The 13,510-nt window shown below is 44.9% G+C and overlaps 1 protein-coding gene across 1 annotated transcript in view; it reads right to left on the reverse strand.

The window, feature by feature from the left end:
• SGPP2 (sphingosine-1-phosphate phosphatase 2) overlaps positions 1–13,426 on the reverse strand; it is a 37,674-nt gene extending 24,248 nt beyond the window's left edge. Inside the window, exons 1-2 of the mRNA XM_014960630.1 lie at positions 13,183–13,426; positions 10,563–10,618 (exon numbers count right to left, since the gene is read on the reverse strand). Coding sequence (XP_014816116.1) covers positions 10,563–10,618; positions 13,183–13,426 — 300 coding nt within the window. The remainder of the gene's footprint in view (positions 1–10,562; positions 10,619–13,182) is intronic.
• Between the last annotated feature and the right edge of the window lie 84 nt (positions 13,427–13,510).

The following is a 13,510-nucleotide window of genomic DNA, read 5'->3' on the forward strand; positions in this document are numbered from 1 at the left end:
GGGTGCACTGCCCTTGACAGCAGGCTGCTCCACACGCTGCCCATGGTGGGATGCTCCAGACATCACCCATGGGCTGAGATGCTCTTACACACGAGTTGGCTCAGGCATCCCAGCTGCATGAGCAGATCCCGGGGAAAACAAGGCTGCGAGTGGGCAGAAAGAAGAATTGCCCCTGTCAGCACCAAACTTTTGCTCCAGTATCTTCAGGTAACACCAACCAGGCTGTCTCTTTAAACATTACCAGCAAATATATTGCAAACAGAATCGGACAACACTCTTTAGGACTTTATTCGTTTTATTAAGCTACAGATATCACTGCTGTCTGGAATTGGCTGCTAGATTATTTTATTAGATGTTCCCCACCTAACATACTAGTTTTCTCTCTCCTAAAAGGCTGCACCCAGCCTGCCAGAGCTGGGAAGCCACACAACAGCATATATTATTAAGGCCATGACCATTATTAAGGTCACTGCAGGTAACACCAACCAGGTTGTCTCTTTAAACATTACCAGCAAACATATTGCAAACAGAATCGGGCAACACTCTTTAGGACTTTATTCGTTTTATTAAGCTACAGATATCACTGCTATCTGGAATTGGCTGCTAGATGATTTTATTAGATTTTTCCCACCTAACATACTAGTTTTCTCTCTCCTAAAAGGCTGCACCCAGCCTGCCAGAGCTGGGAAGCCACACAACAGCATATATTATTAAGGCCATGACCATTATTAAGGTCACTGGTTTGCTGTTGCTGCTGTTTGGGACTAGAACACCACTAAGAAGGCTACCACCCTGTTAGCAGGAGCAACATGCAAGTGAATCACATTTTTATGAACACCTGTACACTTCAGGAAAGAGGAGATACATATGAAAAGGATTTTTGATTTGGGGCCAGGAGCAAGTGCACCAGCCTAGTCTCTCTCCATCTCCCCCTCAACCACCCACCCACCCCCCCCCAAAAAAAAAAAAAAAAGTTGGCTGTGTAAATATGAGATGAAAGAACTTCTTGAAGATGAGAGCTGAGAAGGCATCATGAAGGTTTCAGCAGAGAAACACTAAGTTGAGATACAGCTTTGACAAACTCTTAAAACTCTTCTAAGAGGAAAACTATTATGCTTGGACTTGACTCTGTAACTAATCTATCAGAGAGGAATTCTCATCCTAGTTGCTAGTCAGAAAATGTAAAAATCGTCTAAGGAGTCTAGACATGCAACTGTGACTCATTGTAACAGCCATTAGAAGTTCCAGTCCCTTAATCTGCTTTCATCAAGGAGATGAGGCAAACTGCACAAAGACAACAAAAGCAAGATGGAAAGAAGTTGCATCCTCTCATCTATCACAGGAAAAAAAAAAAAAAAAACAACACAACAACTTATTTAAAGTGATTTTTGCATCAATAAACAACAAAGATGAGTCAATGCTTTTGAAACACCAGGGTCATAGGAGTGTTTCCCCCCATGTATTAGTAATAGAGGTCACAGATCAGTTCTGGCGTCCCTCTAAGGTAACTCAGCAGTGTGGTACGGCTGGCAGGATGACAGAGCAACCCGTCTCAGTGTCTCAAGCCTCCTGCACCACTTAGAGAACACCCCCAGTGCAATTAGCAACTCCGATGCTTCTGTCTGAGATCCTGAAACCATATTTGGTCACACTTACACGGCCCCAAAGAAAGCCCTGCTCTGGCATCGCTAATTCCTCAATTAAGCATCAATCTCCAACTTAATAGGAATTATGTGCTCATGTGCTTTAGATCAAAAATGATCAGACATATCCCAAATGTAACTCTTTTATATTTGGAATCTCGTGGGATGAGGGCTAAAACTCTCTAATTCCAGTAATCCGTTTTGTGGGGAGGAAAAAAAAAAAAATTCAGGTTCTAAGAGAAATCTAAATTTAAAAAATATTTCCAGGCAGAAGGCAGGGCTAAGTCCTTCCCTGTGATTTTTTAAATCATTCTTTTTCTTTCTTTTCTACCAGAAATCACTCCCCGCTTGTTTGGAGGTTTTGCCTGAGCAATTTTTTTAACAGGTGGGTTTTGTTTTGCTTTGTTTTTTAAACACTGCACCAGCAGTTGTGGCCAGCCCAACGTGTGAGGCAGGGGACAAGCAGATCAGACCCATGACACAGGATGGTAACAGCCATGCGTTAGGCACACAAGGTATCCCAGAATTGCTCCACTTGATTTTAGGCAGTGTATGGTAATAAAAAAAAGCAATGTTTTATTTCACTGTGATCCCAAGGCATTGTGAGTACAGAAAGTCCATTCCATGCACCTTTGCACCCCAGGCCAGGAGAGGTCTATGTTCGGTTGCAGCAGTTACCTCACATTTGCCATTTATACCCCTTATTTCTGCAGAAAGCCAAGACTGCCATGCTTTGGGAAGCACCTCCCCTTTTTATTCTCATTCTAACCCCAGCGCAGGAAAAAGCCATTATGATTATTTTGTGTGAATGTTTAGTACCTCCTAACACTCTGAGAAGTTTGTTCAATCTCTACTTTTAAGTAACTCTGCTCTTTGGATTTGTTTATATTTAGTGAACTGAAGTGACCTGATGCCTTCCCACAATCTCTGAAGCACTTTCAGTGAGTCAGCCCCTCCATCCATCTCCATTACTATTTGGTCTGGATCAGAGAAGCCTTAATGAGCAGCAATTAAGGCTGCAGAGAAAGCCAGAAATTTAAGAACAGGTCAGAAGCAAGGTGTAAGAAGCAACGACGTTCCCAGCCACAGACGACAGGTAATTTCACACAAATGACCCTTGACATCAACTATAAAATATCTATTTCGAAAAAAAAAAAAAAAAAAACCAAACAAACTCAACTGCTTAAATTACAAGAGTAATGAATTTAAAATACATTTTTAGGCAGAGACACAAGACAAAAAGAAATCAGCTGCGTAAAGACACCACTCCTTCCAATTCCTGCAGGATCTCTCTCGTCGGAGCACTCAACAGGCACCGGCTTCCCCTGCCCTGTCTCTGGAGACAAGCTCTGCAGCATCAGACATCAAAGGCTCAGAGTCTGACCCAGAGATACCATTAAGCAACATTTTGTTCTCAGCTCTCAATTATTTTGGATCTTTCAGAAGATGTGCATGTTTAATTAACGTTCTTGAACTCCCTTGCTTCCCTTCCAACAGAATTGCTTCTCATCAGGAATTTCCCTCCCAAAGCCTCTAGTTAATACATTGCAATATTTCTCACTGAAGGAAGGTTGGTTTGTTTTTTTTTTATGCTGCAAAAAGGCACAAAATTTAGAGAAGCCACCAAAGACCAGGCACAAGAATAAAAAGCCAAAAATTACCATCCAGGTGCTGCTGTACACAGAGGCAATAGAAATCAGATAATTCAGTCCCACAGTGTAGTACTGAGTGGAGTATAACTGGTGGGGAAAAAAGCCTTCTGTACTGCAGTATTCTGTATAAGCAGCCAGTTTTATGTCACTTCTGTATTTGTGAACTCTACCCAGTTAATAGAACAACCTATCTCGTCACAACCAGAATTAGGTATCAGTGATCATATTTTGGAAAATAAGAAAGCAAGCAAAACCCATGATATCAAAAGCTTCAACTCTTCCATCCATCTGCACAGCCAAATGTCAAACAATTTCAGAGTTTCCTGAAGATGCAACACGCAGCTGAGAGCAGCCAGTAACATCTCCAGCACCTACACACCTACCTCTCCTGGGAGCACCAAGGCTAGAAACTCACTGGTCCGAGAGGAAAGGGCAGGGTGGCCAGGAAAAAGGGGCTGTGCCCCAGTGGGAAATGCTGGCCTGGCCATGAGCCCCTCGCAGAGAGGGGTTTGGGGACACAGGGCCAGCAGTGAGGAAGGAGGCAGCAGAGGAGGGATACAGACACTTGGAAGAAACTGCAGAGATACCAGAGAGAGCGAGCAGAGGGGAAGGCAGTAGCACCAAGGAGCATAAGGAGCACCAAGCTTACCTACCCAAGTCCACGTACATGTGCAGTTTCCCACTTCGTTCAAGCACTTCTAATTAGGTAATTTTTCTTTTTCTACCCCCCCCAGCCCCCTCCAGAATATGATGCAGCCAGTTAAAAAGAGCCGTCCAGGTTTATTTAACATCCTTGTTGGAGAGACCCCTAGAGCTACTAAACCTGAGAAATGTGGGGATGGAGACAAACAGAAATCACAGGAGAAACTCTCTTTCAATGCTGTAAAGTTACGACCAACTCTGCGATTGGCAGAAAGGGCTTGTTGACTGCTCCACAAATAGGCAACATCCAGCTCACAGCTGTTGCACCCACATTTATAGTGGCATGCACTAATGACATAATGATTAGGGACATGGCCTTCAATCATCATTTGATGCAGAAGCAATACAATCCCTGCATGAGAAATAACAACGTGTGAGATTCAAGCCAGACAACCATAACGCTTTCAGTCATCTCAGGCAAGGAACAAACAAGGAGTCTAAAAGTCAGGCAGGCTTCTGGTAGCATTTCAGTAGCTTCTTAATTAATTCAAAGCACCAAAAAGGGCTATTATGGGAAGCTCTCAGCAAAGTACTTCAGCAGAGCAGTGCTGCACAGCCAGCAGCACCAGGGATGGCTGAAAGCTGTCAGGCTGACATGGGCCAGGCTTTGCAGGACCAATGGCTGTGACCAGTCAAGTGGGAAACAGGAAAGCTGTGTCCAGGACACCCACCAGTGCGGCACCCTGGGCACAATGCTCACCCAGTCGATGTCACACCACTCATCACATCTTACATCAGTGCTTCTTCATCCAAAGTTTCTCCTTCAGTCTGTAAAGGACGGTCAGCTGAGACAGATACACACATCTGCATGATCAACACACGCCCAGCACATCACAGATGTGCCCAGGACAAGTCCAGGACATAGTTACGACACCTTAGTTTATCCCAGAAGACTTAATTTTTTAATCTTCAGATTATTTTCCCTTCCACTCTGATTAGTACTCAGGAGATAGGCTGAATTATAGGTTATATTTCTGTGCATTGCTCTTGAAGTAACATAATTAGCCCTCTTTCCTTCTGTTGAAAGAACACAGGTAGATGTAACAGAACCTGCCAAGTCATTTAAATTTAAAGGGGAATAAAATAAGACCAGAGTTTACAGAACCCTTGCTTAGGCAATTAATAGGAAGAATCAATGAAGGAGAAAATGGATCATGTCATCTTCCTAAAAGAAAGTCTTCTTAATTAAAAAAAGAAAAAGAAAAGCTTTTAAGGGTCTTTCAGAGACATAGGGGAATGGCTGCTAACGAGATGGAGAGTGCTTGTGAAGGACTATGCCTGCAGTCAGCTGGAAGGACAGCCCCGTGCTTCCCAAAAGACAGCCTAACCGAAGTCTAGTCCAGCTTGTCCACCAAGGATGGATGATTTACACTCCCATCACTCTGACACAAGTTTGTCTAACCTGTCCTTACTGCTGCCGATGGTGGAGGCTCCACTGCTTGCTCCAGGCAATCTCCATGTGCTTTGCTCTCCCCGACACCCAGTCTGAAACTTTCTCACCAAAATGTGAGCCTATGACTATTTTCTTATCTACCGCAGACAAGGAACAAATTGTTTCCTTCCTCTGAAGGCTGACATGCAAGAAGCTTGTTACAAGCGTTCAAAAAGGACATAACTGTCCTCTCTTCCACACCTGGTATTTCTTACGGAAGATATTTAGCATTTTCCAGACACAGCACCTAACATGCCTGCCTTGAATTACCCTGCCCAAAGATCAGACATGACACAGGAAAGGTGAAGGACAAGCCCTGCACAATTTCATTCATTTTGCAGGCTGTTTTCAGAATAGCATTCCACCAATGAAGCATGTTCAACCTGTGATCTCCTCTAATAATTTTTCTCCTCCATGAAAACACTACCAAACCTATTGTTTCCCATTGTGTAGTTGAGTATTTATTACACCTGTTTGTTCAATAGGTATCTGCACCTATTGAATAAAGACAGTTTTCAACTATACCTTCAACTCAACAAGGCTATTTGATTTCTGTTCCTGTCCTCCAGCCCACCCACAGCTCCTCCTAAACACATCTTACAGGCAGCATGCCTTCACACTTACATTTCCAACTAGTTACTTCCATGTGACTATGAAGCCTACTCTGAAGGCTACTCATCACTTTCCACCAATAGGTGTTCTTCGTGGCACTCAAACTCACAGGCCATTAAACTTCATATATTCCTTTCTTAGCAGATGCCTGGAGAGTTGAAAGCCATTACTTCTACCAGCTCATATGCTTTGGAGCTTGTGCTAGTTGCTAATAAAAAGGCAAGATCATCTGATTTTCTCCACACAGTGGTCTCATGATATCAGAACAATGTTTCAGCCCTTTTCTTCCAATACCATTCAGAGAAACCCAAAGAGGTCTACCTTTCACCATGGTCTTCAGACTTGTGAAGAAACACCTATATACCCATTCCTGACACAGAGGGTAATGCCTCGGTTGTTATTTCCTTGCACTCTCTTTATGTAAAGTTGTCCCTCTCACGGTCATTCCAGTTGCCCGAGTAACTCCTCAGATGTCCAGTTCTTAATGCTTTTGTTTTTAATCACTGATGAGTGCCAACAGCAGCTATCTGCCAAGAAAGCTGCACAAGGCCAGCGTAAGCAGGGCTGCACGCATCTACTCCTTGATGAGCTCTGTGAAGGTGGCCCACCTCCTTCATCCTCTCACCATCGACCAGCCCTGCTTTGCCAGCCACAGCAGGTTGGACACGGCTGTTTCAGGTGCCCCCGACAAAAGTGGTGGGTGAGCTCCACATGAGCTTCAGCATCCTCCCATGTTCCAGGAAGAACTGGCTGGTTTTTGTGCAATAAGGAAGTACCAGGGCAAGAGAGAGGTGGGAGAGGGAAGGGCAGAAGGAAAAGGCTTCCTTCGTCCTTCATTTACAGTGGAAGAACAGGTTTGTTTAATTGCATTTTAATTAGTGAGAATTAGATCGCAATTTTGTGAGGTGCACCACAGAGCCTACATCTGAAAGGGTCTGAGGAACCTTTTTTTAAGGGTTAGGTAGCTGCAATGCCTGCGGACAGAGGATAGAAAATAACTTGAGTTAAGAAAGTAAATTGCAGAGAGCTCAGAATGACAGAGGCTCCTGCTTTGAAATGGAGATCAAAAAATTCCTCTGAAACTGAACCATATTTCATATCTCCAAAGGTTGAGTGCTACTAAAAGTGGTTTTGGACAGCAGAAGGATGCGTCACACAACGACAGTTTTCAAACTGCACTGCATTAGACGGCCACCCTGCCCACACGCCAGCTCCCTGCAAGCACCACCACCTCTTTTTTTTTTTTTGACTTCCTGCCAAAACGCATGAGTCAGAGCATTACTAGGACCTGCATGCTGCTAGATACCCAGGCTGCTCTCCAGAGATCTGGAGAAAGAAGAGTGGGAAGCCCCTCAATCTGCTTTTCCTCCAGCATGCCTGGGTTTGGGGACCTCCCAGTGACAGCAGCCTAACCCAACAGAAGCATAGAGGAACTGCCAAATGACCAAGGACTTTAATATTATGTTTCTTTTCAGAGGAAAAAGCTTGTTTTCATCTGAAGTCTTAGCTTGAGAAATTAACTATAGCCTGGGAATTTTACACCATAGATTAGACATGTATTTCTACCAAGCAGCATCATGAACCTTATCGGCCAGCTTCTGCACAAAGATCATTCCCAAGGTAGAGGTCTATTTTGAGAGGCACAGAGCAGCAAGGCTTCTGGAAAATAGATGGGCAGAGTAACACCATACCATTTGCAGACAATTCAATTATTTTTATTTTTTTTTTCAATGTTATAATAAGGCAACAGCACAGGGAGAAGTGACTGTTACCCCAGCAGATAGTCTCAGCATTCAAGTCAAAGAGCAGTTCTCTAAGGTAGCGCAGAATAAGGCTTCAGGTTAACTATCATTGCAAACATGCCAGCCCCAGGTAAATGTGCCCCTGGGAGGCAGAGGCCACTGTAAACAGGAAAGGACACAGTATTCAAATTGCAGCTGTGAGTGTAGAGAGGCCAGCTGGGGGACACCTCAGCAGCCAGCCAGCCCCTGGGGACGAGAATCCTAGATAAGAAGTTCTCAATTCACTTGCTGCCTCATTATTAGTTGCAATTAGTGCAAGCCATGCTGATGCCAGCTCTGTTTCTGTTGGGGAAACACACAAGGACACTAATGCGTGACCCAATGTCACCAACACGCGCTGTTCAAGGAGATTGCTGGGATCTCTTACACTGCTGAACAAGTGTGGCTGAAGCCCCCTTGTCACCCCGGCAGCCTCCACACACCGGCACAGCTCGGCACCGTGCTGCTGGCACGGCTCGGCAGGTGCTTGTGAGGTTTAACTCTTCAATCTGTGCTGGTTCACTATTCACCCTGGCACCTCACAGGTAGGGGTGACATTGGCATCGCAGCCACCCTGCCCTACATACCCCCCTCCCCTCCCTACACCCCTCTTACAGCACTTTGCTAATTCTGTCCTCAGTTTCGTGTCATACATCCTGGTCCATGGGCCTTGTCTTTGTCAGGGAACAGGTTCCTCGCTGCTAATGCCTCCAAGCCCTCTCCCATGCAAACATCTAGTCTTCGTGGCACAACTGAGGTGTCTGATACCCTCCTGGAAAATACGGTACCTCAACGCTCTCCCTTTGCACAGAGAAACGTGAATAAGGAATACTGAAGGAGATATACCCAATTAAACTGTTTAGTAAGCAGTTATAATTACATCAAGCCGAGGCAGCTGCAAAGGGGATAACAACAACCTGGTCTGCTGTTAGAGAATGACCACCCAGCTCCATGGGTACCACAACAGCAGGCTCAGGGAACTCCAGAAGCAGTAGTTTGCAGCAGCCAGTTGTTTTCAACAGGAAAGATTAAACATACTTTTTTAAAAATATATATCTAGTAATAAATATTCACAAATATAGTAATAAGATAAAACAGTAATAAATTTGCACTGTGACCCTATACTAAAGCATTCACGTGCCTTTAAACCCAGATCAATAGCCTGGGAACCTTGGACCAACCTTAATAGTAAGTTACAGGTGCTAACTACATTGAGCTGATATGAAGCCCTGTAAAGCAGGAACCTGAGTAACCATTTTAGATAAAAATCTCATGGTTTAGACAATATTACCTGTACATTCTAGACCTCAAATTTACTTGCCATAGCAGTCAATAGTTATCTTCCATTGCCCAGGTGACCCATAAGTATTCCCTGCAGAGCATATACAGGAGGTAAAGTAAAAGAACTGGTTGTCCAAAGGAATTTTCCAGAGAGAACAGATTTTCTCTGGCTCCTCACCCATTAAACCTACCCCTGTTCTTCAGAGACCCAAAGGAGAAAAATGACAGCAGATGAGCTTTTATTCTACTGGTTGATATCTGAACTAATGGCCTAAGACATTCAGCAGAATTATAAAACAGCAAGTGGCTCACCTCCAAGTACTGGAATTAATCCTAGGATCCTGACAGCTCCTTGTTATGAGGAGCAGACTCCAAAAAGATGACTCAGTCTGTGAGCAGGGAGTGCTGAGTCACCAAGCACCTGATCTTCAGCCTAAGGATTTGGGCTCCCAGCATGCCCTTGCATCCCCCTGCACCACCACCCACCTTGCCAGCAGCAGGCACCACACAGCCATGCAGGATACCTAATCAGTGAGTGAAGTTCCACAAACTTTAATTAGCATTAGGTGTTTCTGCAGGAAGATATAGAAGGTGACCAGACATTGGTAACAGCATGGGCCTAGCTTTGCTGCCTCTTCTCCACAGAGGACACTGGTCTGCTCACTGAGGAGCGGGCAAACCCAGCACTAGCAGATCTACGCAGGGTGGCCACGCACTATTTGAAACTTGGATGTGACTGTACCGTCATCTTGCAAAGCACCATCACTCAAGGGCTGGCCAAAACCACCCAATGAAACCCTCTTGTTCATACAGATTAACCATGACCCTTACCAGCTGCTTTTCATGGGAACTTTAAAACAAAAGTTGGACACGTGCAAGACAGGCAAGCTCCCTCAGCCACCACACCTGGTAGGGGAGAGCTGGACATGAAGTACCAGAGCCATGGGAGTGATGCTGAGGAACATGAGCCTCCTGCTCAGCCCATTGAAATAAGAGCCTGGGTCTCATGTTTCTCCAGCTGCAGCTCCAAACTGAAGAACTTCCAAAAGTTCAGCTATATTCTCTAGGAGGACAAAGCCCCAGCACTTGAGGCAGAAATGCCTTGCTGCCAGCTCTCTTAATGGTGCTCATGGGCTTTTCTCACAAGGGTTTGTCTCACCTGCTGAACCCGCCTCAGCCACTCTTAACTTACTGCTGCACAGAGAAGAGAACAACATGAAGCCAAGTAAGCCAGTGATATGATTTAAAAAGGAAAAACAAGACTGAGGCTGATGCAAAAATCTAGGCACGGGAACAACACAGAAGAGAGACTTTGACTCAAGCTCTAGAGCAAGTCTACTTCAAGTTACCACACATCCCATCACAGCAAAAGCAGTGCTGTCATCGGTGACTTGCCAGTAATTAACGACATTTTTGGGGACTGTAACACATCCGAGATGGATGTGCAGTTTGTACCTACCTTTTCCCTTTCTGTCACCATCACCTCGCTGTTACGCTGGTTATTAACCTCCTCACCTAGGGCACGAGAAAGAACTATACAATCACTAAATGTCATCGGGCAGTTTGTAAACACTGCTCCAGTTTGGAGCAGTTCTGACAGTTAAGGTATAACTGCAGAGTAAATATAAACTGTACTCTTTCAACGGCAGAAAGATAGATCTCAACAGATGATAACGCATCTGAGAAAGAGTGGAGAAAAACAAACAAATCTCTACAGAGAACTTTGAATAAGAGATTATTTTCTTCTTTGTTCCCTTTAATGCAGGCTATCAATTTCAGGAGCAAAAGTCCATCAGGAGGTTACAGATAAGCAGAGCTCTACTTTTTCAATGTATGTGACATTTATTTGGCCACTTACTAAAACACTGGACAAGTCTCTAGAACGTATTTTTAAGCATGCAACTCAAGGACTTCATACAGAGTATGTATCAGGAAAAGATTATCTTCCAAGAAGTTTCAGAAAGAAATTCCCTGTGAAACAAACTAATGTTGTAAAGGAGCACAGAAAACAAGTATTAGCTAGAGACAAAATAATTACAAGAAGTTACTGTCTTGTCTTCCATAGTAATAAAACCCAACAGTTCCTTCACTAAAAGCCCAGGGGTTCAATATTAAGTCCAAGCCAGGGCATAAATCCAGCCGGCGTGTTGGACTAGCAACATTTCGTACCATCCTCAGACACCTGGATTTTCACTTGGAGTATTAAAAAGTGTTTCTGACTTACCTAGTAACCAAGGGAACACCAAGAACATGGACTAGGCAACTGATTCAATACTTAAAAAACATGTGCAGCCCTTGCTGTCACATCTAAGCATTTAATTCCTTGTCTCATCGTCCCAGGGCAGCTCCTGTGGGGCAGACGGGACTGAATTACAAAGACTCAGAAATGCAGCCACTCATCGTGCTGCTGACCACTGGAATGAGGACTTGCTGACTTAAAAAAAAAAAAAAAAAAAAAAAAAAAAAACAAAAAACCAAAAAACCATAAACCAGATATAATCTGCAGGTTACACATAAAAGAAGAAACTGATACATCACGAGTTGCACTGATGGCAACTAGGTAATTAAAGGCCTCCTTCTCCCAGATCATGAGCTGTCCTGTGTCATTATCCTCCTGAGGGATTCCCCCTTCTCTCCACACAGTATGGCATCTGTTCCTACCAGGGATGTCCATCCCCTCTCAACCCACCACCAGCTGCTAGCCCTCAGCTCCCTTTCCCCAGAGTGCCTCCAGCTGGGCCACCTTGGCACACAATCCAGCCCACATCACATGTGGGGGCCTGAGAGATGACACAAAAGAATGGAGAATGTCTGAGGAGGTGGAGCTGTGGCATTTCCAGTATCTGGCCAGCAATTCATGTCTTTTTCACTCAAGCACTCAATTATATACTCTGTTTTCCCAGAGTATTGAACTAATCATTCAAGAACTTACATAGGAGAACCTGAAAGCTTTTAAGACTACTGCATTGTGAGAGTAAAGTCAAAGTAATGCAGCCTCATAGAAACCTTCTGTCCTGATAATACAGACTTTGAAGCCCCCAGGCTTCAGAAAGGGATGCTCAAGCTGAGCACAGAGCCATCCAAGGTCCCCAGGAGTGAAATGCAGGGACAGCATTTAGGCACCTTTCTGTGAACGCCTACACCCAAGAGCAAGAAACCACCACCGTCCATACAGAGTTTGTGGTCAAAGACTTTCATACATGTATTAGACTCTTCCACTTCTTTGCAGATACATCAGGGCAACCCCAGTTCACTTTGCAACAGAACAGCAAGTATGATTTTTGGCATAAGGAAGACACAAATTCACTTTCTGCATCTCCTGGCAGGTTGCAGAAGACCCTCTTTGAATAATGAATTTTCACAGGAGCAGAGAGAGTCCGTCTTTATAATTCCAGCACTTCATTGAAACATAGGTCAAGTCATTACTCCCATTTCCATTTTCTTTGCATTTGAACCCAACTTTCACATGTTTCAGAAGTGAGAGTGTCCTAATTATGTGGAAACAAACTCTTCTACTTTTATCTCCAGGTCTCAGCAGCCTTACCCAGAAGTCTCACTTGTCAAGTAAAGGCAGTTGTTTCTTATTTTGTGAAACCTAAAACAATTGCTCCAAGTGACATGAATGGCTCTGTTCATGAAGCACTAACTCGGATAGGATATTAGTATCAGTTCTGTTACATTAATCATGTCTCTGTTCAAAAGCAAGTAGGGAAAACAAATCTTTTAGTGAATTATCCACACAAATTTACTGAAAATAGTTTACTGTAGTTGAGAAGTGAACAGGCTGAACGACTACCTGAATTTTCCTTATCTTCTCATTGAGAAAGAGTCAAACAGAGGCTGAAGAAGAATTTTAGATGCTTGAAATAGGAAACCAAGCCCTAGGTGCAGAACAGGGGAGGCTAAAATAGCAGAGGAGAGGAGGAGTGGTAGGGTTGTGGCATTCCCAGCTGGCCGATGTTTATTTTGCAGGTAGAGGTTGGAAGGCCATTATCACACCTCCTTTCCGAAAGGCACCACAAAGTGATCTGCTAATGAATTCGAGTCATTACAGTAAGAGAAAAAGCAGGTCATCCGACCTGTACACGTGGGTTGCGTCATGCCCTTCCCTGTTCCTTTCGGGTACACAACCGAACCACAGCCCGGGCCGCCCGGCGCCGACACCTGCCCGGCCGAGCCCCGCCGGAGCCCCCGCTGCCAGGGACGGCCGCGGTCCCGCACAGGCCCGGGCAGCGGCGGCGGCACAGCGGTGACACAGCTCCGAGCCCGGCCCGAGCCCCCCCCCGTGCCACACCGGCCAGGAGCCGCGGGTCGGCGGAGCATCCCGGCCGCTGTCCCCCCCCATCCCCGGGCGGGCAGAGACCCTCGGGAGAAGGCACCCAGCCTTCGGCCACGGGGAAAGGCGGG

This window comes from Calidris pugnax, unplaced genomic scaffold, assembly GCF_001431845.1.
Source record: "Calidris pugnax isolate Ruff unplaced genomic scaffold, ASM143184v1 scaffold398, whole genome shotgun sequence".
Classification (NCBI taxonomy): domain Eukaryota; kingdom Metazoa; phylum Chordata; class Aves; order Charadriiformes; family Scolopacidae; genus Calidris; species Calidris pugnax.